At 40.6% G+C, this 25,838-nt stretch overlaps 2 protein-coding genes across 2 annotated transcripts in view; both read left to right on the top strand.

Annotated features, from left to right (window-relative positions):
* LOC120444666 overlaps positions 1-25,838 on the top strand; it is a 118,158-nt gene that overhangs the window by 3,276 nt on the left and 89,044 nt on the right. The window contains exon 2 of the mRNA XM_039624512.1: positions 599-1,551. The gene's annotated coding sequence lies outside the window, so the exon portion shown is untranslated. The remainder of the gene's footprint in view (positions 1-598; positions 1,552-25,838) is intronic.
* On the top strand, positions 14,410-14,902 carry LOC120444669. The gene is made up of 2 exons (XM_039624517.2): positions 14,410-14,565; positions 14,626-14,902. The coding sequence occupies exons 1-2, from the start codon at positions 14,561-14,563 to the stop codon at positions 14,798-14,800; spliced, it is 180 nt and encodes a 59-aa protein (XP_039480451.1). The 5' UTR covers positions 14,410-14,560; the 3' UTR covers positions 14,801-14,902.

Genomic DNA, 25,838 nt, shown 5'->3' with positions numbered 1-25,838 from the left:
TTTCGTGCAGGCGACAGCAAGAAGAAAATACTTGGTATGAAATCAGCGAAAATGGAAAACATTTTCCCATTTTTGCGGGTGTGTGGTTGCTGCATTTTGGGTTTGTCAAATGTTTCCATACACACCAGGCAATGTCCTGCTAAGAGGATCAGCGGAAGAGGCGGATGAGCTTTTGGGCCAATGGAGGGCGGTGTTTGAGAAACTGAGAGTCGAGAGCGGGGAAATTAAGTAATATGCGACTCGCAAAGCGCTTGGAATTAAATTAAAAAGGAAATGAAATGGCCATTATGTAAAAAGGGATCGGAACCATTAAGAAAAAGTGCTGTCGGCCCCATTCACTAAGTGCTTATCAAGGTGATTTTCGGACAGTAACATTTTTACAGAACTTTTATAATTACTAGCTGTGATATAAGGCTTTCAGATTGCAAATGTTAAGGGTAAACAAGTATTAGGGTCAAAAATAATACCTATAAGAAAGGAGGCTTAAGGAACAATTTTTTCATATATTCAGTTCCCAAATATATTTTACTAATTCAATTTTCCTTCTCTTTTCTCTTTCTCTTTCCGTTTCCCTATTCCTTTTTCCACGCCACAACAGAAGCATCAACATCAACCGGAAATCAACTAAATTGTCGTCACTCCAATCAAGTGGAAATTTGATTAAAAAAAGGAGAGAAGGGAGGCCAAAGGAAAATAACTGAAGGGAGAGCAGGGGAAAATTTGATAAATTCGAAAAAAGGCAATAGACGAGTACGAGTGCGAGTGCGAGTGCGGAAGGAAAATAGAGTGCGGGTCTATCAAAAGGTAGCAGCAAAGGAAATCAACACCCACGCACATGAACGAGTTTGTTGCACGGGTGCGGCAAAACATTAAAAATCAGCGGAGCGTGAAGCTTACACAAAGCTCAAAAAAATCTAGAGTCCCACATGAACAAAGCGAGCGAAAAATACGTTGCACTGAAACACTAAAAATAAAAACAGCAATACAACAGAGTAACGAAGGGAGAGAACAAATTGTAGTGCAAAAAATTAAAAGATTTCACTGGGGGAACAACTAAGCCAGCTCTAGAAGAAAGGCGAACAACAAGGACGAGCCAGCTGACGGCCAGGACACATAAACGTCTTTTCTCTCCTTTGGGCTGGCGCACGAAATTAAGTGCAGATTATCAGAAGATTATATTTTAATAGCATTTCAAGCTGTTTCCTTTGGCCAACAAAGGCGAGGCAGGACCTCCCCGAAAAGGACTCCGCTGGAGGACGCCTGACCCCAGGACGATTGTGTATGTGTGTGCTACAAGTGCGGCTTACTACATGATTACCGCCAAGGATTTTTCTCGGGCCTCCGTTTCGGGATTCTGTGCCTGCGAATAGCTGGGCAAACACATAAGCGTGCCAGAAATTGAAATTAAAGATGGAATTAAGTGTCGCGAGTGCATGTGTCGGCTTAACAAATATTGTGTGATAGTGCCTGTGAGTGTTCCTACACCGTATCCCCAATATCGAGCATACGCCGTGTGGCCCACCCTAGAAAGCGAAGCGGAAATAGCAACAGGTATGTGCAAGATTCCATCTTATCTATTCACACACGGACTCCTCAACTACATAAGTTGTTCAAGGATCTGCAGTGTGTCTCATATTGATTTTCGTAGCTATGTCTGGATTTCTGTTAGAAGGCATTGTTATGCTTGCAAAAGTTCAGAATAAGAGTTTTGTTACTTATGTAATTTAGTGGTAGCCAAAAGCATACCACCTTTCCGCTTTCTATGTACATTTTTTTTTTGAAAATTTATTTAAGTGCAGGGCAGTCGCATCAGCTTTTTGCATCCTTACATACCTTATAAAACATGCAGAAATTACACAAGCCATTCCCTTAAATTATCCGCAATGTCTGCAAGTCATTTAGAAACCCTCTTCGCCATACGCCTAATCCTAAGCCACAACAACTTCGTGGTCTGCAGTCGCCTGTTAATTAATGCCAACCGAGTTTCCGCTGCAGCATATTTAAAAACGCATTAGCTCTTTTGGTCGGCTGCTAAAGCCGAGGCTGTCATAATTCAAGCCGAGCATTAGCACAAAGAGCGCGAATATCCTTCACACACACAAAGTATGCAGGGGAATATTCTTGTAATTACTTAAAATGCAAACGAACGCGCTGCGCTGTTTTCTGTTCCATGTTCTTTTCTGCTGCCGAATGGAACATTTCCCTTTTTCGGCTGGTGTCCTGGGTGGGCATGTGTTGCTAATTTCATTTTGCGGACAGAGGAACAGAGTCGCTGGTGGGTGGATGCGTATGGCCACTGCCATTAAGTCGGAGGAGTCACAGAACGAAACTTTCATTCACGTCCAGGGATGTGGTAGATCCTGCCATTTCCACAGCCACCTGACATAGCAGGACACTTGCAAAAAGTGCGCTATTTTTGGGAACGTGCTTGAAAGAGATTACAGACTGGACTTTGAGTTATATAAAGCTTAAAAATGTGTTATGAAGATTTTATATTTATTAAACTAATACAAAAACTATAATTTTTCTTATGAGTGAGGCTTTTCCTCTTTGAAGGACAAAAACTAATATTTCCAATTCCATAATCAGGAAATCGTTACATCGTTATTACAGATAATACCATTTTCTTTTTGTATAATGTTACAAGATAGGTAGCACATTTTCGCCCAGTGTAATGGTGATGAGAATGTGGTCCGCTGCTAAAATGGCCCATTGTTGTTTGTTGTTTTAATGTTATTTGCCTGGCTGCCATCGTCGTCTTTGGAATCTGTCACCGTTTTACGTGACAATACAGCTGCAACTTTGTGTCCTCGGCCGGCGGGCGGGTGTGATGCTGATGCTCTGCGAGTGCGGTGGACCGCTGCGGTGGTGCGGTGGCTCATGAAGTGGGCGTGGGTGGTGTGTGGTGGGTGGTGGGTGAAGTGGTGGTTTCCAGGTGCTTACGGACTACTTGGGCGCTCTGCTGACCCTAGGCCAGGTTGCTGTTGTCGCATTGCGTGGCTGCTTACCTGCGGCCTCACCTGACAAAACTTTAACACAAAAATTTCATTTAAAAGTTTCGCTCTCGCTGCCTTTTACCTTCATTTGGACTAGCGCCAGATGCTTAAAACTTTTTGTCCCGGGGAATGGAAATGGCAGGGCAAAAGGACCTTTCTTTTATGGCAACTTTAGCAAACGGACATTGAGGTCGTTGTATGACTTTGGGTATTTTCTTCGTCATAAATATCGCTGGCAATTCCTCCCCAGACCTCGGACACTCTATTAGCATTGGCGAGGAGAACTCGCCTCCTGCTGCGAACGTTTTTAATGTGCCTTCTTTGAAGTTGTGAAAACTGTTGTGAAAGTCGGCGCTGAAAGGAAAATGTCGGAGCTTGCTTTTGAGATCCAAACTTTCTGATTTACCTGAACTACATTCCGGAAATGTTGTAATTAAGGTTAATATTAAATCTTCAATTGCGGGCTTCGCATCGTGCGAATTTTTCCTGTTTTTCCTGTCGTATTCGCATAAAGGGGCTTTTCGCTTTACGCCGAATAAACAGATCTCAGTAAATTGTTAAACTGCGTTTTTTACTCGCATCTCAGCTGCACTTACTACCAATATTTATTTAACATCTGTTGTTCCCCGTATTTGTTGTTGCAATTGCCGTTGCGTGACTAATTAAACTGTTTAATTGCGTATATATATTAAAGTCACGATTGGCATTGTCGAACATTGGGTATTGGTTTAACATGAAAAGTTGAGCAAATATATAAAGCACATGTTTAGCAATTAATGTGGTAAAACTCAGTTGTTGGATTAATTTATTAAACTTAACGGTAACATTTTATTAGGCTAGAAGAGGGCAAACATGCTTAAGTATGTTACGTGGTGTCGGAATTAATACCATATATTTATAGATATACATCATATTGTGAATAAGTTTGTTTGTCTCCAACATCCAGTCGTGTATGTAATTGTTTATAGAGGAAAACTAAACAAACCCAATGAAATCGACTGGGAATTGATAAGGCCTCGGGTGCAGTTTTTGTAAAACGACACTTTGTAAAGCACTCGAACTGAAATCGTTCCCTCCAACTAAAAGGGGATCCTTTAAGGCACTGCCGACGCCTCATGACGCAGTAAACACTTATTAGACGACACAGGACGGGGACGAGGACGAGGCCCAGGACACAGGACATAGGACACGGGACACAGAACTCCGAACAGAGACCCCTGGCAATGGAGCGTGCTGCTAAGGAGTATTCAACTAATAAAAATGTCAAAACGCATGAAGCTGATGACAAGTAACGCAAAATGACAGCGCAGTCGGCGGCAGAATGGCAGGACTAACGTCCTTCCACAGAAAAAAATTTCGAAACTCTTAGACTCGATATCTGTATTGAAAACCTTGGGAAAGCTTTAACTACTTGGTTAAAGGTTAATATGCGATAAGATGCTGTTGCTTAGCATCTGACACATGTCGATAAAATACCGCCTAGCTTGAACTTTTTTTCCCAGTGGATTGCCGCTTTTAGGAAGAGAACAACTTGAATTCATGGCTTGTCGCATGCGGGCTTCGATGTTCCAGTGCGGGCAGCAATTTGCCACACCTGCTGGGAGTGGGTGTGTGTGTGTGTGTGTGTGTGTGTCTATGTGGCAGCTTTTCCCAGACCTTTCCACACGGGTTTCCACCCGCAATTCTACGTTTTCCCCAGCTGAACTTTCACAATTAAAACTTGGCACTTTCCCTTGCCTGCTGCGCACGCACGATTCGCATTCTAGCATCGCAACGCAACGCAAAGCCTCAATCCGGTCTGTTCCCCCGCTGTTTATTTATTGGATTAAGTAGATTTATCATATTAGATGGCAAACGCTGTCTAAATTTATCCACAGCCAAACTGCCTTCCCCATTACAAAAACACATATCAAGCGCCGCGACTTCTCGTTTTTAATTACGCTTTTTTTTCGCTGAGATCACGTACAAAGTACAAAAAAAAGAGAAAGAAATGCGTTTGCTGGCAAAAGTTTTCTTTGCTACGTGTCCTGCCAACAGGCATTTTCAATAAATTTTCCTATGCTCGTGGAATTAATAAAAACACAGAAAACTTTTGCACTTGGCCTAGCTTCAGAAGGTCAAAGCGCAGATTAAATGATAAAAGTAAGTTGAACATGTTTTAAGCTTAGATGCAGACAATATTTACAGATATTCAGACTTATTGTAGGTAAAGGTTTATCAAGTGAATCCATTTCCTTTTTTGTTACTAATTGATTTGATTCTACTGAATAGCCCATATAACATTTCCGATTGATTCCCTTTTGACTAAGGATTCATTCTTGCTTTTCGGTAAATGAGCTGCAAATTTCACCGAGCATCTATATTTCATTCGCTCGCTTTCATGTGACGCGGTCGCACGACATCAAACACAACGAACACGCGGCGTATGCGTCACATTAAGTATACGCCCACGTGACACACGCTCTGTGTGCTGGCCCCAATTTCTCTTTCGAGCTCCAAGCTCGTGTTATTTAAACACAACAATTAAAACGATTTTCCCAGTACACATACACACACTCAGCAGCCTTGTTGGAGCTGTTTATTTAGAAGCAGGCATGTAGACATAACATTCAGTCCAAGAACAGGAACAGAAGAAGCCCCAATCCCCGGCTGAAGGAGAAACAAATTGAATGAACACGCGCCCCGAAAAGCGTTTAATAAACACAAAAGCAACAGAAGCAGAAACATAACTGAAACTGAAACAGAAACAGAAACAGAAACTGAAGTTTAGGCCGAAAGCGAAACTTGACTGTGTCTGCGACCCCCTTTTTCGGCCCGGCTTAATGAAATGTAATGATGAGTGGGCGGCCCCGGGTCCAAGGGGGCGTGGCAGTGGCATCTAGGCACACAGAACACGGCGGGTGAAAGTGAGAAAATGGCAGGCCTAGACAGCAGTTTTTGATGTAAACTGGAAGTGTAACAAATAACAATGGCAAACTGCGTGGAAACAACAATGGAAATGGGGCGGGAATTATGTGTATAAAAGGGAGGTTTTATTGTTTGTTTTAAAATGTAACTTTAATGTATTTATGTGTGTGTATGTAAACTATTGTGTTTTGTGCGGCGGCGGAAGAAGTTCGACAAATCACATGCACAGTTTCCACATGTATGACGGCTATCTTTAATTACAGAACACGTCTTAGAACACATAAATGCCGAGTAAATAAATACAACACTTATATAAATAAATAATATAAATCTAGCAAAATGTTTGATATTATATGCCTAGTCAATGAATGTGCAATTCAAATTGAAGTTAACTTAAATTCTTTTATTCTCGCAATTAACAACAGTATGCAGGCACTTTTTGGTTAAAACTACGAAATAGTTTCAGGTCTGCTTCCCATGGAATAGTAATAGCATAGGTTTTACCTTGTGGGGTAGCCCGCTTCAAGAGCTCTTTGGTTAAGCAATTTAATGCGCGCACAATTAAGTCAACAACAGCAGCCAGGACTCCACTTTTGGGGTCCTTTTTGCTTCCGTTCCTTCGCTCTCTAGCACTAATTTGCATATGAAACAGCCAGCCCGCAACAGGAGCAGGACTACCAGCAAATTGGAGCGACATTTTTTATAACCAGGGGAACCCCGAGCTGCGCAGTACAGTTAATGTCAACTGCATGCGCTTTCCCCATGTGTGAATGGTTGTGTGCGTTTCCCTCTTGTCTGCAGTCAATTGCCAACGAAAGTTTTGTTCCCCAACAACGGACGTGCATTTCATTAATCTCTCCGTGGTTTTATTTTTATTCCCCCCTATTTTTTCCATACCCACTCCGGCGTGCAGTTAATACAAGGAGCAAATCATTTTAAATGCCATATCAGCGTAAAAAATCGTAATTAACGTTAAGTGCTGATTTGTTGGCATCATGGGGGAGTTGCCTTAACTTTTCCTCCTTCCTAGCCTCTCTCAACCAGTGCGGTCGATTGGTTTAATCAGGGCTCTCCGATTGAAGGTTGTATTTACGCAGATACATTTAACAATTTACACGGGCTTTTTTGCTGAGTTATTGCTGGCACGGAAAATGGGTAAAGCGGTAATGAGTCTGCATCGATTACGGCGGAGGAAATAACTTTATGATTAACATACAAAAGTTAAAATCAGCAGATTGGTCTTACGCAATATGATCAATTGGTCTTACATCAAAGTATGTTTGCAAGCACAGTTAATATGCTGTAGAAAATAAATCAATTATAAAAAGTCTCTCAAATGGGTTTTACATGAAATTCCAGAATAAATAAATGCATTTTATTTGTAAAAAAGAAATACCGATGAAAATATATTAAGCTGTATTTTTCTTGTATAGTATTACACGTGCTTTTCCATCTGCTGTTCGGTTAAATGGATCTGAAAAGGCAACGGGTTGCAGGGACACGATTTGTTGAACAAGTCAGGATTTGTTACCACTATCTATGCGTTCTACCTCCGAACTCAGTCTGCACCTTGTGCAAACTGTTAACGATCTTTAAATGTCAACTGACACACATTGCCGATGTGCTGTGCGCGGGAAAGAGTGCGGAAGAGTGGGCAGAAAGAGAGAGGGCATGGTTGAGTGTGTGCCATGCGTAATGCCAAAATGTTCTACATACATTTAAGTTAAATGCCAGCCATATACAATCCTCTGCTCCTCAGCTCCACTTGGAAATTACGTGACACATTTCTAAGAAAGCAAAACTAATGTCACAGAGCTTCAGAGATATATGTATGGCGGAAAAGTAGGGGCACTGAGGGTAGTTTAGGGCTTCCCGCTTGACAAGTTGGCATCATGGAAAAAAGCTAGCCCAAACACTTTAGATGTCATTGTACCGCATTTAGATTGAGTTGCTCCACAAAGGCAGAGGCGCACTAGCAGCAGCAGCCAAAACATAACACCAACTTGAGGAGAGTGCGGAGTGCTTTTGGGGTTATTTTGGAGTGGGTTTTACGGCCGACAGTTTCCAGCTTCCAGCTTCCAGCTCCCCCACTCCCCACTCTTCCACCCAAGCCCCTCCCCCAAAGTGGTTAGTGTCACTTAAGACCGAGACTTTGGCACTCGCACATGCAGATGGATGCCAAGGGAGATGGATACCGAAAATGTTTCCATGCGCGCCCTCGGGGTATTCCTAATGCGGTGGGAAATTTGTATTTCATGGGGATGTATGGGGTCATATTATGCGAGATTTATCAGGTTTTTCCCCACTGTTAAATAAAATACTCCTTCGTATCGTGTCCACTTTATAATTTAACTTAAAGTGTATTTTTCATACAACAATTATCCAAAGAAAATGACGCAAGAAATTAAAAGTATTAAATCGCAAGGATTTCAAAAGGCTAAACCATTTATTTATTTCAATAGAAAATGTTTTTTTATGGTTTTGCGGAGTGTCAAAAGTTTCGGCCGTAACCACCTGTCCTTTTCAAAACCATTTCGGTTTTGGCTTGCTAACTGCGCACTTGTAAATAATTGTCTATGTAAAGTTATACAGCATCATTGCTGCTGCTGCTGCTGCTTCTTCTTCTGCTTCTTTAACCGACACGCCCTCTTAGCTCCGCCCACTTGCGCCTCCTCTGCTTGCCACGGCTCCCAGGGCCGAGCTCTCAGCATGCGTTGTGCATAATTTGAGTGGATTTCGAGGGGTATTCAGACATTCATACATGTGGCAGCGCATTAAACATAAATTTGCAACTGCAGTGCGATAAAATATTTATAAGTCAAACGCAAATGTTTAATGGGCAAACAGACATCGGCAGACGTGGCTATATCGCCCGATGTGTGCCCCGCAAATAAGCAAATATTTGTGCCCGGCTTTTGGCGCCGGCTAAGCCTCAACCATCAAACACTGCTCTCCACGCCTGTCAACAATATTATCAATTAAATTTATGAGCCCAACGGGCCAAAATCGCCACTGCCTGTCTAATGAGACCATCTAACATGATTTGGCATTTCTGTGTTGGCCTGCCAATTGGAAATACTGCAAATCAAATCGCTTTAATAGCTTTAAGCTTAAGCTGTGCGTACATCGAAAAAGGATAAATTGAAATCGACGCATGCAAAGCAAGCCAATTAAAAACACTTATTTCGTTTATCCCATTAATTTTTGATTTTTAAATTAAATCAAGTTTTACACTTTCGAAAGTGATTTGAAATTTGAGTTCTGCCTGATTTGTCCAATCGTAATCGTATTATGATTTTGGACAAAGGCTTTAATACCTACAAAGCTCCTACGGTTTATTTTACTTTATTCAATTTATTTGCTAATCACCAAATGTTATGGGCACTAAAATGGACATATAATTGCTAAATTTACAAACTTACTATTCTGAGCTTCATATATGCTCTGTGTGCACGCACATTTAATTTACTTAAAGTTGCTAATGCATCTCCATAATCACTAATTTGTGAGTCTACTTACATATTCATTCGATTTTGAGCTCCGTAGACTTCTGAATGTACACCGACATGTGCAGTAAACTATATCTATCATGGACCCCTTGGTCCATCAAATATAGCACAAATTCTGCACTTCCGGAGAGAATGTGCTGTCTGATTAACGTAGGAATTGTTATCAATTTGTAATTATAACGGCACTGTTCGGAAGTTGGATCCGTGTTGCGATGGAAATTCTAGCCCTATCTGGCAGCCTATCTGTTTCTCTCTCTTTCTGCTGGCTTAATTCCTTCCTGCTGTTTTTGGGTGGAAAGTGTTGGCTTGAATGAAAAAGCGTTTGCGGTTGGGACCGGCTGTTGCGGTTATTTTCCAGCACCAACGCTGCTTGTTAAAAATGCAGCAACAGGAAATAATACCCTAGGAGAAAACCAGGAAGTGACAGAATATATAAAGGAAATATTATATTTTTGAAAAAACTATTTGTCAGCTTAAAACTTTCCCGGATCAATCAATTACACGTTTCCCATTATATTTATTTGGAAATTGGTGATTTTTCGTTGCGCAAAATTAAAAAAAAAATTTTAACAATAGATGCAAGGTTTTTATTCCTTTGTTGTGTGTTGAAATATTTTGAGACGTTCCCTAGTCGAACCTTTAATGTCCTGCCACTCCCATCTTAACTTAAGTGCCCGAAAACTGTTAGCTTAATGGCACGAAGGAGAGTGACTTAAATGTAAAACATTTCTCCACAATATCTTGATAGGAAAGTGCCCGCAAACATGGTGATCAATTTTACAAGTTTCTAACTAGAAAGCCGAATGATAGGTCTGAAGAGCAGGGAGAGAAATAAACAAGAGTCGGACAAATAAGCAAATCAAAATGATGCCAACGAGTAGCACGAAATCAAATTGAAATTGAAACTAGACAAAGTGAATTGGCAGGGAGCCACAGTTGCCATTGCCATTGTCCCAGTCTAGGGGCTCCAAAGGGAGTGGGGATCCGATGTGTTATACAATATTATCATGCTTATATAATTTGCCACGCACACACAGCGAGATATATATAGAAACAAACACATGCGAAACTGCGATAAAGCTCGAGTAACAAAGTTGAATGGCTGTCTACATCGCAGGACGATTTTCGGGGAAGGGAAGGGAATTCCGGCGTATCAAAAGTTATTGTGCTTGTGTCTCTGTGAGTTCGACTGGAGCCAAGGATTATCAAAGTATTAAAGGAGCAGCGCTCCCAACTCGGATTCAGACTCAGTTTTAGGTTCTGCGCCAGCTCCATCTTGAGCTCTGACTACTCCTAAGTTTTCGCACTTTATGAGACATCGTTGTCGTTGTCGTTGTCGTTGTCTTTGTCCTGCTTGCCAAGCGCCTCGGGGGCTCATGTGGCAGGCTCGACTCGTCATAAAATTCCACACAAACACTATGAGAAAATAGTTATATACATATAAATATTTGTGGCACATTAACTATTTTCTGCGGTGATTAAGTATGGCAAATTATGAGATAGAAAAAAATTATTTATATAGGTAAAAAGTGACAAAAATCAAACATTTCATATGGCATCTGAGGTATATATGACACACATCCATTACCCCCACATTTGCCAGTTGCTATTAACGTTTTTCTCTCGGTGCATCCGCCACAGTGGGGAAATCGCAGAGAACGGAAGCTGGGCCAACGCACATGCATAAGTGAAAGACAAAAGACGCCAAAAGACAAAGGCACTGGGCTAACAAGGAAAAAACAAGATATGGGGTAAGCAATAGGAACCAAAAGGGCGGGGGGGCAAGTTAAAGGACCAGGAATTGCAACTTGCTGGGACATGTAAGAATTATTATCTGCTCTTGCACTCTCAAGTGGCCCCCAAAGAAATGGGCAGAGGGAGACAATGAATAATGTCCTTGGCGCGCAATGCGGAAATGCAGGCTGCTAGGACCCAAAAGGATCTGCAAGTAGGTAAATAAAATGGAGCCATAAAGGAAATTTGCTCTCGCGTACATTTCAATCGACATAAAATTTTATAACCACCGTTTTATTTTCACTCAGCCAGCAAACAAAACACATGCCCAAGGAGTACATAAGTTAACTAACCATTTTTCACCCTCCAATTTTTCTAAATTTTTGGCAGCGAAACATTCCCTAAATGTCTACAACGCAATGAATTTCTGCGGTAAGCGGTTGGTGGATGTTATTTTTTAAATTCTCTACTAATTTGCAAATTGTTTGCTGTTTTGAATATGTTTGCACGCTCTCTGCCGTTTCTGGCACTCGGTTGGCCTTTGGCCATATTACTCGGTCCTGGCTAACGAGGCGTATGCGTAATGTGCTGTTTGGCTTCTCTTTGAAGTGGCCCACGTGAGCATGGCAAACCATGTGCCTTCGGGCATTTTTCGATATTTGCGAATAGCTTGCTCACTTTGTGAGGTTTTATTTTCCTGTTTCGGGTATCCATTGCTTAATGGGGGCCAATTAAAATATAATCAGTTTACTAATTGAATTGCGTTTTATGTGGGTCAATTCAGTTGTTTTCAGTTGTTCGAGAAAATTAGAAATGGTTGTGAAACATTGTTTTAGATTTCTGAGATTGGAATATTTAAATTGGGTTTGGATAGCACCAATTTGGTTTTGGCCATTCTCGATTTTCAGTTTAAATTCGAATGGTGTAAAATTTAATAATTAATTAGGGACCCTTAGCTATTGATCTCGATCAAAATATATATACTTTATAGACTCGAAAGCGCTTCATTCTGCCTGTTACCTACTTTTTAACAAATTTGTGAAAATTGGTTTTGAATTTTTTAAACAATCATCCCATTTTTCTGTGAAAACCTCTCCTTAACTCTATGAAATAAAATCAACACCATATTATTACCTCAAACCCAAAACAGTGCATTACCGAGTCATTTGTATTAATTTTTGTATTCGCAATGCAAATGAAGTTATTCCTCTGGTTTTTACAGTTCTATCTTTGCTTTTATTATGTTTGCAATTAAAATTTATTTGTGGAAAGCAGCCCCACACACTGAAGTGGAAATGCCGGAGGGGAAAACAGCAAGAAGCAATTGCTGTGGAGTTTCCAAAATGGGGGAAAAAATGTCTATCAAGGCAAGAGAATGCTAAAACAACAAACAACAAATAATAACGCCGTTGATTTCATTTCTCATCTGGCCCTTTTTTCGTTATCCCCTTCCATTGGTCGTCACTTTTTTCGAGCTGTTTCCTCCTTTTTTCCGCTCTGTTTGCCTACTTGTTAGCAGCCGCCTTGGAATTAACACGTTAAAAATTCGCTGTCCGGTTTCCCGCATTTCCCCGCCCTTTCACTATTTCCGCTTTCTTTTAAGTGAGCCATAAAAAACAAAAATCAACGAGCTTTCTGTCGCCCAACGCCTCGTTATTTGTTTGCCCATACTTACGGAAATCATGAACATTTTCTTAAAGTTCCCAGCCAGTTTTAATGAATTGGCAGTGATATCTCCGAAAAACAGTAAAAACTCTTCAAAAAGTTGAGTCTGTAAGATTTTAAAAAATCGAGCTGCGACCGAGTAATATTTGGCAAGATTCTCCTAAGACATATATCTAAGTTTATTATATATGTGTTTTTCTTTTCAAATTGAAATATTCATCTGTTACAAGCTCACTAATATATCAGTTTCTAGCTCTATATAACATATTAACGAACGCCAACGCCTATATAACAAATTTAAGTGAACGCATAAGTGATATCTTTCAATGAAATTGATATCGGTGATTTAATAAGCTTGCTTTGAAAGTGGGTAATTGCCTTACTTTGCCCGCACCTTAGCCCATTTTCCAGCTTTTCTCGCACTATGATGGCCTACTTTTCAAGCTCCATAACGCGACCCCAATGGGACCTTCCCCCAAGGCACTCGGCGCAGCTCAACTTAACTTTTCACTTTCAATCTGCCAAGCTCGGCGGCCCATAAAGCGGGGCGTTTATGGCCAACACGCGTGGCTAACACACTGATGCCCGGACACTAACCCAGGATCCACTGGAAAAAGAAACTTTCATAATTCATAAGCTGCAGGAATAAACTGCCTGCCGACTGCCGGGAAAACCTACCAAGCACACGATAGCACTTGGACTTACACTTCATATGGGGCAAGTGTGGTATGGGATCCGTGAGAAGGCCACAAATCGTGTTTTAACATCTTAATAAGTTGGGAAGCGCTGGTCCATCCAACCGAATTTGAATATTGGCCCTGGTCGGGACATGTGGCGAACACTCTGTTTTCCCCAGCCAAATTTTCTCCGGCTTCTACCTCGTGACGTGCGCATTTTCCTGCATCATTATCAGAACCACACAGAAGAACCAAAAAAAAAAAAAATTAAGAGGAAGATGAGACCACTCCTCGGTGCTTTTTATTTGCGCTGGCTTTTTATGACATTTCAAGGGAAAATTTATATAATAATCATAAAAGCGGGAGAGCATGACCGTTGCGGAAATGCTGCGATTTATTTGTATTTGCAGAGTCTTTTCCGCTCACTATGTTTGTGTTTTATTTGCAGCCAATTGATTTGACTGGCGGCGGGAAACTCCGATGATGGGTATGATTTTTTTCCTTTTCGTTGCCACGGGCATTGTTTTTGGCGATGTGGAACATAAAAGCGTAACATCATATGGCCGGAGCACTCGTCCCTTGGCTCGCGATGCCATCATTGTTCCCACTGAGGTTCTCTTTATGTGGCATGAATGATTTTATGACCGCCCACACAGCGCAAGAGAAAAAGCAGGAAAAATGCTGGAAAAGCGGGAAAAGGTCGTTCTGCACTTCGGCCACTTTCCTGGGCATCAAATCGGGAAATTGTTGCAATTAAAGTGTAAATAATGATGCAGCTTACAATAAAAGAAACGTGCTAAATTATTTCTTTAAGCCCAGATGCTATCAAACTTTAGCTTTAGTAAGCAGTGCACATTGATTAGCTACCTTTCACCTCCAAGTGAAAAAAATTACATTCCTTAGTCGACATTTAGTGGACATACATGTACAGGCTTTTGAACAAAGTGTGCCCTGATAAAGAATTTTAAAGCAATACATGTACGTCCCCTGAATTTTTCAGTTAAACCCCAAAACTCAACAAGGAAACATCGAAACTTCAATTTTTATTTTACTTTTACAAAATAACATCAGAATGTTGTGAGTATAAATATCCAAAATTTACGTAGGCACAATTTGTTTAACAAAGCCTTTCGTCAGTGAGTCTTTCGATTGGACTTTAGGACTAGATTTGAAGAGCTTTCGCGATGTGAAACAGCGTATAGTGAGAAAAATCGGGGATCTGGAGCACCAAGGAGCTAAGTGGGGTCGCCTCATCGGCATTGAAGATGGCAAGGATGATGCTTTCCTTCGTTTCATGAAGAAGAACATCTAACCCGGTTAACAAAATTGACAAAAATGCGTATTGCATGTTACTTTAAAGCCAGACAAGAATACACTTGTTCGATATACAAAATGCATTACCTTGCGTAAACAATTCGAGTATTGTAGTTTTTTTGACACTCGGATCTCAATTATTCGCTTAGCCTTTATGATGATTCTGTTGCCTGGACAACGATTCAACCGCAAAAATGGAAAAGCACAGCACGGGTAAAAAAAGGAAAGCTTTGCAAATTTTCTAGTGGTTCGGCCGAGCTGAAACATATGGAAGCACAGAGAGAACTGAAGTGAGATGGGTGGCGCAAAAAGAGTTACTGAAAAACTGCTGAAAAATGACATTAATTTTAATGCATCGCAACAACCGGAACAAAATGGACAGCAAAAAAATTTTGCACTTTTTCCACTCGATTTTTTAATTAAAAATTGTTTGTGGCGCGCATTTTGCATTTTTGAAAAGTGGACAGAGGATGTGTTGCCGTGAATTTTTATTGTGGATTTCCTTTTATTGGGGACGAAAAGAATCCTTTACTTTTCCCACCGTCCCGCTTGTCACTTGAACTGTCAATTACATTTGTGAACCGCTCATCGTCGAGCTTCCCCACATCAAACTCATTTTCGTGTGCATGCATGCGAAATTTTGCCTTCGATTCTCTTATTTTCGGTTTCATCTTTTTGGGTTTTCCGCCCATATTGTACTTATATATTCCTCAGTAGCGGCATTTGATTAACATTTAAATATGCTTTCGGCGTATGTGCAACTGACAGTCGAGTTTTCCTTCGGTTACGGAACCCCTGTACCACTACCACTACCAGTACCAGTAACAGCACCAGGTTTCTTCACGTTTCCGTTCGCATTTGCCTCGGCTCGAGTGCAAAGTGTGTGCTTAGGACACACAATAATCAATTGTTTTAGCCTCACTTATCGAGTGCCAATAGAATACTAGCTGCCTCCTGTTCTGGACATTTGATTCGATTCGGTTCGAGTGAAGTCGGGTTATTGATGATGGCTCTGGAAATCGGACCACACTCGGGCACATATTTATATTATTCGCTGCGGAAAATGGTTTATTGTTTATTGAAATGAAATACTGTTCTCGGGTGCCTTGGCAATTTGCATGCGTTGATTGCTAAACTGAAGTGTGCTCTTCAAGGTAAATCAAAAATGTGTTGTCAGTTTGACAATTGAAATGATTTAAACTTGTTCGGCAAAACAGCGAAGTGTGAAAAAAATGCCTGGGGAATTACCAAATGTTGTATTCTAGTTCATTAAAACTGCGACTAAATTTTCAGTTTTCGCCATAGCCGCTTTTTATACCACATTACCTATATTTCTTCTCTTCGGTATATTTAAAAAAGCTTTGACATCAATTACTGATTATATGATAAATACCGCTAAATTGGATCGATGGCATGCACTAAGCAATGAAAAAATGCGTACGTCAAATGTATGGTTCCAATCCGCAAATATTTCGCTTATTAATTGGAAAACCTGTATATCAACAATGTTATACTTATTCATATAGACGCAATGTGTAGTATGCGCTGAATTTTGCCCTCCATTTAGTCGTTTCTTTTCAGGAACCTAGGAACTGAGCTCTGAAACAGCAAACTGCGCCGTGTGAGAGTGTGTGGGTGGAGCCAAAGAAAATCCTGGGCAGAATTGTGGCAGGACTAAAGTACGTGTTGATTATGGAGCGTGGTTGTTATTATTATTGTTGCAGCAACATCTTCTTCTTGGGTGTTGTGGTTAATGCTAGTGTGGCAGTGTGGCAGTGCAGGGCGAAGTAGAAGAACTTCTACACCATTTACCATATTCCACGACTAGCAGCAAACGTAGTTTTTTATGCAAATATTTAAGAGCATCATCGAAGGCACGGCGAGTGCAAGATTCTTTCCACTCAACGGGGTGTGCATGTGAGTGTGCAATAATGCCCCCTATGTGTGTGTATGGTGGTATGATGGGAGCAGGAAAATCCCCTTCTGCGTAAGCCATATGTAGAGATATGTTTATGTCTGTGCACTACACTCGACGATAAAATCGTCATGTAGTCGTAATGTCTGCATCAAATTGCATTTTCCCAACGCCTCTGGCACGTCGCTAACTCTCAGTCCCTCCCACTTTTCGCAACTGCCCTCATTTCCCACTTTTCCCAGGAGTGAGGATATGGGGGTTCCATATGTGTCGACATCGTCAACGCAATGTGTATTTATGCATAGTTTAATGCGGTTCAATGTCTGGTAACGACATCAAAACACCAGTAGGGATGGCGGGGCGTCAAGGGGGAAGCTTCCCACCTACTCCACTCACTGAAGTCATAATCATAATCAGGAATCATAGTCAGTCGCAGAAAAAGAAGAAGCTGCGTCTGACTTGAATAGATATTTTTATTATTTTCAAATTGAATTCGCATATCGTTAGTAACGGCAAAGACCAAGGGAAATCGGGAAACGGATAGAAACTGCGCTTGAATGCACGTTAACCAAATCGGATTTGCTTAATATATGATCCGGAATTCGAATTTGATTGCTAAGTGCATTTTATGTGCATATCGATGGAATGACAATATTATGATAAGACCTAAGTGAGGGATTAAATAGCAATGAAGAGGAGGTGCAAAACTGTGCAGATTATTGGAGTTAAATGAAGATTTTAAGGGGTCTTTAGAAAGGGAATTATTAGGGGAGATGTCAAAACGTCAGGCACCCTAATATTTATAAATATAATTATAAATGCTATTAAGTGTCTTATTTCAGCCCATTAAATTATTTTTGAATTCAGTTATCAACAAAAATGAAGACTGACATTTTTACCTAAAAACGAAACTGTTGTAAAATGATCCCCGTTATCATTATTCGCAAGAGTATTTTCGGTTCATTCTGGGCTCGACCTTGGTTTTTTCCCAAACCGAACCAGATGCCCCATTCGTGTCATTTGTTTGTCTAGTGGTATTTTATCATTCTGCTGATTTGAAGTACCAGCAGAGATGTATTTCACTCAGTGTCCTGGATCTTGTATCCTGCGTATCCTCGTGTCCTTCGCCACTCGACGATTTGAAGATGCAAAAATGTCCATTTAACCGAGATTTATGGCAGCCAGCAGGGTTATTTATGGCAATTTGTTTTATTTACACGATATCTGCCAGTGGCCAGATGGAAAGCCACCTCCATTCCCTGGCACTAAGCACTCGCAAATAAATTTGCACAAATTATAATGGGTCATGGGGATTAAATTCAAACACGCCCAGCAAAAAAAGCGGGGTATGTGCCTATAGCCATGGTTAAATGGATAAAATTCGATGGAAAAAGTTGAGGAGAGAGGAAACTCGGGGGGAAAACTCGCCCGCGGGTCAGTTTATCGCATTTATTGGCGCTCTATATTTTATACATAAATTCTGAGCCACGTTGCGTTGTTGCAGGTGCAGCAGCTGCACACAAAAACAAACTAGCAAACACGCAAACAAACAGAAAAACGAAAGCAAATGCAAATAGCTTAATACACATTTTTTGGCCTGGCCGAAACAAGCTTTTCCCTCTCTTATTTTATCCGCCCCATATACAAACATATATCTGCATACAAATATATATGGAAAATAGGGAGTCCCGGCAGCATAATGAATGCCACATAAATCCGGCGGCTCCGTGCACTAGATTTCATGGCTATGATTTTGTAATAAAAATGCACTTTTATTATGAAAATAAATTGCATTCCTTTCGCTGCTTTTTCTTTATATATCATGTGCTTTTTGCGCTCACTTTGTTAAATTATTTGGAGAGCTGAAGTGGGTGAGATAGGTCCCTGAAATCATCATTTAAATTCCATGAAAAAATCACACTTCAAATGCTGAAAGGAATGAACGGGCCGTGGAAATGGTGTCAGAACAGGCCAATATTAATTAGTTAATTTGCGGTAAATGGCCCAGAAATGTGGGAAACTGGAAACGATTGCTTATTTAGCTGATTGTCCTTGGCTTAATGTCGCGTGTACGCAATGGGAGTTCTTTTCGGGACAGTGGCTAAAATAAAGATATTTAAGGAAAAGCGTTTAATTATGCCATTTCCATTTAAAAACAAAAACGTTGGTTTTTAAAAAACTGTTACATTTTTAAGTCTTGCACTTGATCTTTTTAAAGTTCTATCAGTTGTAATCGTGCCTTGTTCCGTGCCATTTAAATTGATTTAGTGTAAGCTCCAAAATATATTGCGTATACGCGATGTGAGCCGATTAGCGTGCAAAACTGTTGCATGTTAAACGGGTTTTCGTGTCGTAAAAACCGCAAAAACCAAGCAGCAACAAAAACAGACAACGAATGGCAATGCAAATCCAAAATGGCGTTAACTACAAGAAGAGCAGCAGCAACAACATTGTCAATCCCTTTTTCAAAACTTTTATTGTGCAGTCAAGCGTAAACAAAAATGCCCCAAAAATAAATAGAAATACAAGGACGGGAGGCAGACTCAGACTCCCACACAGACACCCAATATGGCCGCGTGGAAAACTAATATGCTTTAATGGCTTAGGACTTTCAGGACTTTGAATGGCTGCCCTCACAATGTTATCCTTTTGCTCAGCCTGAATCCCTTGGCTTTTTGCGTAAACAAGTCAAATGGATAAAAAGACATGACGAGCAATTTTGCACTGGCAAAAATATTTGTAATTAAAATATAGTCTCAAAAATAAAATACATATCATCAATTTTTCATATTTATATAAAACATTTTATAAATGGATATTTTAAATTAGTTTTGTGTTTAATTTATAACGATATAAAGAAATAAATATCTTTAAAAATGAATAAAAACGCTGGAAGTTTTTATACAAAGTATGTGGCATTGTTTAGGTGAAAGTCTCCCTATTCACATATTTTTAGCCATCCTCCGATTTCGTCACTGTCTGCTGCATATGTTTGGCTTGACTTGCGTCTGCTTAATGCGCAAAATATTGCGATGATCAATAACAATCGCCTGTCCCCTGCAGCTCTGGGAGAAATCCCCCCCGTCCGTTACACCCCTGCAAATCCACCATTAAACCCCCATTGCCATTTGTTGTTATCATGTTTGGCGTCATTATTGTTGTAATTTATTTGCGCTCTGCACATTTTTCGCTTACGCCCTGGCTCAGTTTTGCCTTTTGTCCATTTGTATTGTGTGTGTATGTTGGACTTTTATCAGTTGCGACAAATGTGGCAAGCTGGAAAAGCCACAACCAAACACATACACACACACACTGTTTTAGGGTGCCTTGGTGAGTGTGCATTCGGCGTGTGTGTTGAGCGTTTGATCTTTCAATTATGGTTTATGGTTCAATGGTAATTGAATGTCTAAAGTGGGCCGAAATCAAAGTCGGCGACATACTATGAAATGAGTTGATACTGATGCAGAAATGTAATGTAAAGGTTAAAGCCTTAAGTGGTGTATAATTAAGTTTTAAGAGTTCCAAGAAAACAACATATATCGCAAGATACACTTTCGGGGCATGTTAATTACCTAAAACATGTAGGCTTTTTTACAAAAAAAAACAAGAGAGAACGCTATAGTCGAGTTCCCCGACTATCTGATACCCGTTACTCAGCTAGTGGAAGTGCGAAGGAGTGTCTTCAACTCTGACAGTTTTTGGCGGTTTGTGGGCGTTGGAGTGGGCGTAAAAAAAGGATTTTTGGCAAATTGATAGAAATTTACAAGACCAATACAAAAATGAAAAAATATCTAAACATTTTTCAAAAGTGTGGGCGTGGCAGTTTTGGGCGGTTTGTGGGCGTTAGAGTGGGCGTGGCAACATGAATCGACAAACTTGCGCTGCGTCTATGTCCCTGGAGTCTGTATACTTAATCTCAACTTTCTAGCTTTTGTAGTTCCTGAGATCTCAGCGTTCATACGGACGGACAGACGGACAGACCCTTCCTCATGGCCAGATCGACTCCACTATTGATCCTGATCAAGAATATATATACTTTATATGGTCGGAAACGCTTCCTTCTGCCTGTTACATACTTTTCAACGAATCTAGTATACCCTTTTACTCTACGAGTAACGGGTATAATTAGTCCTCTTTGTTTTAAAGTGGAGGAAGCTAATATAAGAATGTAAAGTTTTGAAAAATTTCTTTTTCCCTCATATTTTTGGTACATCGACTCAAGGACTCGTTTCCTCGTTTTCCCGAGACAATAAATGATAAAAGGCCGAGGCCAGCACATACAGTTGACCTTCCCTAAGAGCTACCCAAATAAGCAGCATCTGCTTTTTGTAAGCCCCTCGTTTCCCGTCGTCACTACTGTTCCCCAACTGTCATGCATTAATTTGCGCAAATGACAAAAGCATGTTTGCTAATGGAAAACCTGTCTGTCAAATTTGCTTAAGTGAGTAAAATTTATTCTCACCTTGGTTTTTTCTACTGCCCGTTTCCTTTCCCTTTTCTGGATGTCAAGAATGACTTTTCTTGTTGACTCGACAGCGGGGTTAATAATGAGCGGACATAATTAGTTGCAAAAGTGCAGTTCGTGTAGCATGTAGTTTGTCGGGGGAAAGGGGATACCACAATTTATCATTCATCATCCGATTGTGAAAATCGTCTGCATTTGACACTTTTCTCTGGGCAAACAATAAATTTAAAGCCAGTCCGAAGTGAGACCAACAGCACACATGCCGACACAATTAGTTAGGAGCCAGGAGAGGAAAAAACCGAAGCACCACAAAAATAAAACTTGAAATGAAAACAAGAGAGAACGCTATAGTCGAGTTCCCCGACTATCTGATACCCGTTACTCAGCTAGTAGAAGTGCAGGTTTGTGGGCGTTAGAGTGGGCGTGGCAAAAAGTTTTTTGGCAAATCGATAGAAATTTAGACGACTAATACAAAAATGAAAAAATATCTAAACATTTTTCAAAAGTGTGGGCGTGGCAGCTTTGGGCGGTTTGTGGGCGTTAGAGTGGGCGTGGCAAAAAGTTCTTTGGCAAATCGATAGAAATTTGGAAGACTAATACAAAAATGAAAAAATATCAAAACATTTTTCAAAAGTGTGGGCGTGGCAGCTTTGGGCGGTTTGTGGGCGTTAGAGTGGGCGTGGCAAAATTTTTTTTGACAAATCGATAGAAATTTACAACACCAATACAAAAATGAAAAAATATCAAAACATTTTTCAAAAGTGTGGGCGTGGCAGTTTTGGGCGGTTTGTGGGCGTTAGAGTGGGCGTGGCAGCATGATTCGACAAACTTGCGCTGCGTCTATGTCCCTGGAGTCTGTATGCTTAATCTCAACTTTCTAGCTTTTGTAGTTCCTGAGATCTCGACGTTCATACGGACAGACAGACGGACAGACGGACGGACAGACGGACAGACGGACAGACGGACAGACGGACAGACGGACGGACAGACGGACATGGCCAAATCGACTCGGCTATTGATCCTGATCAAGAATATATATACTTTATATGGTCGGAAACGCTTCCTTCTGCCTGTTACATACTTTTCAACGAATCTAGTATACCCTTTTACTCTACGAGTAACGGGTATAACTATGCTCTGGTGATTTATGTTCTCCGAAAGTTTCCCAAAGAAACGAGCGAGACAGGTCCGGAAAATCCGAAACTATGCTATGCAAAACTTCAAAACAACTGCCGAGGGGGTGTGGGGGGGAAATCGAGGGGAAAAAGGCCAAGCCGCAGCAATAAAAATCGACGGCAGGGCCAAGGATAAAGGAGCCTGCCTATAAGGGATACGAACTCGGGGCAAAACCCAGAGAAACACATGTGTCGCGCCCCGATCGAAAGCGCCGTAAATTAGGTCAGCGGGAAAAAAAGGGTACATGTCGAGTACGCTGCGGAAAAGCGGGAAAGTCAACCAGAGTGTAACTCACCCACAACGAAACAAATCGGCGAAGCATACCAAATCATGAGGGTAAAACGTGCTCACACTTTACAAAGCTGGTCTGGTAGGTTTTACTTGCAGTGAGGAAAAATATATTACTTTAAGAAAGTGAGAACTTTAATGTAACAAGATTATAGTTTTAAAGTAAAAAATCTGTTTCACTTCAGTTCACTTAAACAGTTGAATGTTTTTCTGATAAACAATTATAAGCCGCAATATAAATTTTAGAAGGTAATTATATGTTACTTTAAAGTCTGTAACAAATTGTGTGATTTATGTGTTTGTTTTAAATTACAAAGCTAACATTATTTACATCAGGTTTTTTTGTTGAGTGGAAAATGGGCTCACCTGATGAATGTAGAGATATATAAAACTACTCTATTTTGCCGCAGGAAATGTATTTATCAATTTGCAATTGCAAGTAGCGCAGCCAGACAAAGGAGAAATCTCAGGGAATTTCATTTTATTGCCATGCGGTTTTATATATTTTTCGTTTTTTCCTTTTTATTGGGATCTGTTAGTTTCAATGGATAGTCAGGTATCTAGACCTGCACTAAATAACTTAGCTCCATCTAGTCCACAGCTCCTAGCTTTCTGGGTGGGAAACTTACTTTCAGCAAAGTTTCAGGATTTTAAGAGTGTGTGTGTGAGCCACGAATTCTTTTATTTTTACCCATTGCTGCAGTTTAAAGTTAAGCCAAGTCGTTGAAAAGTTGGCTTTGCGGCCAACGGCAGCAGGAAGGCTTCAAAATAAATGCGCTGTGAAAGTCAATCAAGTGTTGCAACATCGACTTTCTATCCGCTGCCCCTTTGCCACTTTCCACTTTCCACTTGCCACTTGCCACTTTTTCCCCGAGTTTCCCAGGAACTGCATTTACATCTTGATTGCAATTGATAGGTGGTCGGCAGGGTAAGTCGAGAGCTGCAGGAGATAGTTAAAAGTGCCGGGCGTTTCCTATTAAATATTAATCACGCTGAAAGTGGACGACGGAGTATCTGCTGAAAGCGATTGATAATGGCATGCAGTTCAGTAATTAATTGAAGAGATTAATGGCTGCATATTCTTGGTCCAGAAACCGCTTTTAAATATGTTATTCCGGGTTAACGTTGTATATTTATTATTTCTTTGCATTAACTAAATTTTGTTTTTTGACTTCCTGAGCTTGAGCTGTTACCTGCTTATATTTACTCTTCCCAGTCTCTTTCTCATTTTCTTTGTTGGCCTACAAAATAATTGCATACTTTTGGTGCCACCAAACTTCATTTGAATTCTCCGAGGTCCTGGAACCCATGGGAATAAGTTTCGGTTTCCTCTTCCCCGTTTGTGCTACCAAACTTTCACTGAACTTCCCCTCATCAACCAAATGCGACTGTAAAATTATACAAATTAATTTGGGAGCGACAATTGCATCAGAGTTTCATTTAAGTGAGAAAAATAGTGCGGGAAGCGGAGGCTGAAGTCCCTAGGCGGGAGGATCTATTCCGGTTGCCATTTCCTGTTTTGGAGGCGGGCTGTGGGCGTGGCGTCACATTAATTATGCTCAAGTGTCCGCTGGGAAAGCGGCAAACACTTGTTCCATAATGACTTTTGTACCATCAGACGACACGCCCTCAAAAAATGCCAAAAAGGGGACATCAGGCTTTTGATTTGATTTAGAACCCAAGCAGCTTTAAGGGCAAAACGCCGGCGAGAACGAACGGATTTTAACGCATAAAACTGAGCGTCAAGAGTCGAGCTGAAAATGTATCCGTCCAACAGCAGCAAGGCAATACATCATAGATTTATGTCAGCATCATCACCCACCTAAAACAGATAGAGATGGAATGTGAGAAATGGAAAGAGGGCAACAATGAACCAACTATAAACCCGAAAAGAAAGTAAATAAAAGACAGAAAGCAGGAAAAACAGCACTGAAAAGCGAAGCAAAACTGAAATTGGTGAGCGTAAAAATGAAATTGAGCAGCAGGCTCCAGTCTATCTTTATGTGTGTGTGAGTTGGGAAAAGTGGAAAAGCAAATTGGGAGCAAATTGTAAACCTTATCAGAGCCAGTAGCGTCAGGATGGGTGAGAAAATGGGAAAACGGATAAACTGGCAGAAAGCAAACATGTAAATAAATCTGTGGCTCCCAGAAGTTGTTCCACTTAATTTGATTGAAGAAAAAACTAAATAAGCTGCAAGCGAGGGGGAGTCAAGTGGCCCAACTAGAAGAAAACTTTTAAGATTTCCTCTCAGCGGAAAACGAAACTTTAATTTCTGCTGCAAAACTTGTCAAGCTGCAGTAGAAATTTGAAGACGATCAGTCGAAAGGTTTTATTCCGTTAAAAAGGAAAGATAAGTACAAAAGCACTTTTTCTTTATTTTTAAAACATACAACATTTTTAACATAATAAATACGGCTTATAAACTTAATTGTTTCATTTAAATAAAGGTAAGGTGCTTTTTTCTCTGAGTGGGGAGCTGAAACAAGAGTGTCTTTGTGGAATGTCATTGATTTATTTGCTATCTTCTTTAAAAGAATTCCTCTTTAATGCGTTCATTTCATTACTCATGCTTTCATATTTCGTTTGATTCCCCGCATTATTCAGCTGTGCCTGTTTGCTTTTATCTTTATTTCGCCCACTTTTCCTCGACTTTCCTCCCACACAGACCACTTGTATTTATTTGTTCTCAATTACTCTCGCATCTTGGGGGCGCCGCAGTTTTTAAGCTTAACAGCATTTTTCCACCCACTTGATTGTTGAAAATAATATAAATTTATACATACAACAAGGAAGAAAAGCGAAAATTTCGTATTTCCATTTCTGTGGCTTATTTCGCTTTAGCCCACTTCTGTGCCATTTGTATTTGTTGCTTTACACTTTCGCACTGCCGCAATTTTAGCTATTTCTCTTACTGGGCCAAAGGGAAAAAGATGCCGAAACAGAAATTGCGGCCGCCAAAAAGTTGAAGTTTATTTATTCTGCCGTGGGTGTGGAAAAAATGGGAAGCGGGAATGAAAACCACCTGCACTTTTTCTTTCACGTGCCAGCGACCACGAGCCACTTTTCCTGGAAAACGAGATGGAAAATGCCTGGACTTTCATTACATGGCCAGAAAACGCAGAAAACGCAGAAAACGCAGAAAACTTTTCACTTGTTCTCCCATTTTTCTTTTTATTTGTGGTTTCGGTGTT

The sequence above is a fragment of the Drosophila santomea genome, chromosome 2R, assembly GCF_016746245.2.
Source record: "Drosophila santomea strain STO CAGO 1482 chromosome 2R, Prin_Dsan_1.1, whole genome shotgun sequence".
Taxonomy (NCBI): domain Eukaryota; kingdom Metazoa; phylum Arthropoda; class Insecta; order Diptera; family Drosophilidae; genus Drosophila; species Drosophila santomea.
This window is presented reverse-complemented; position numbering and strand designations above follow the sequence as displayed.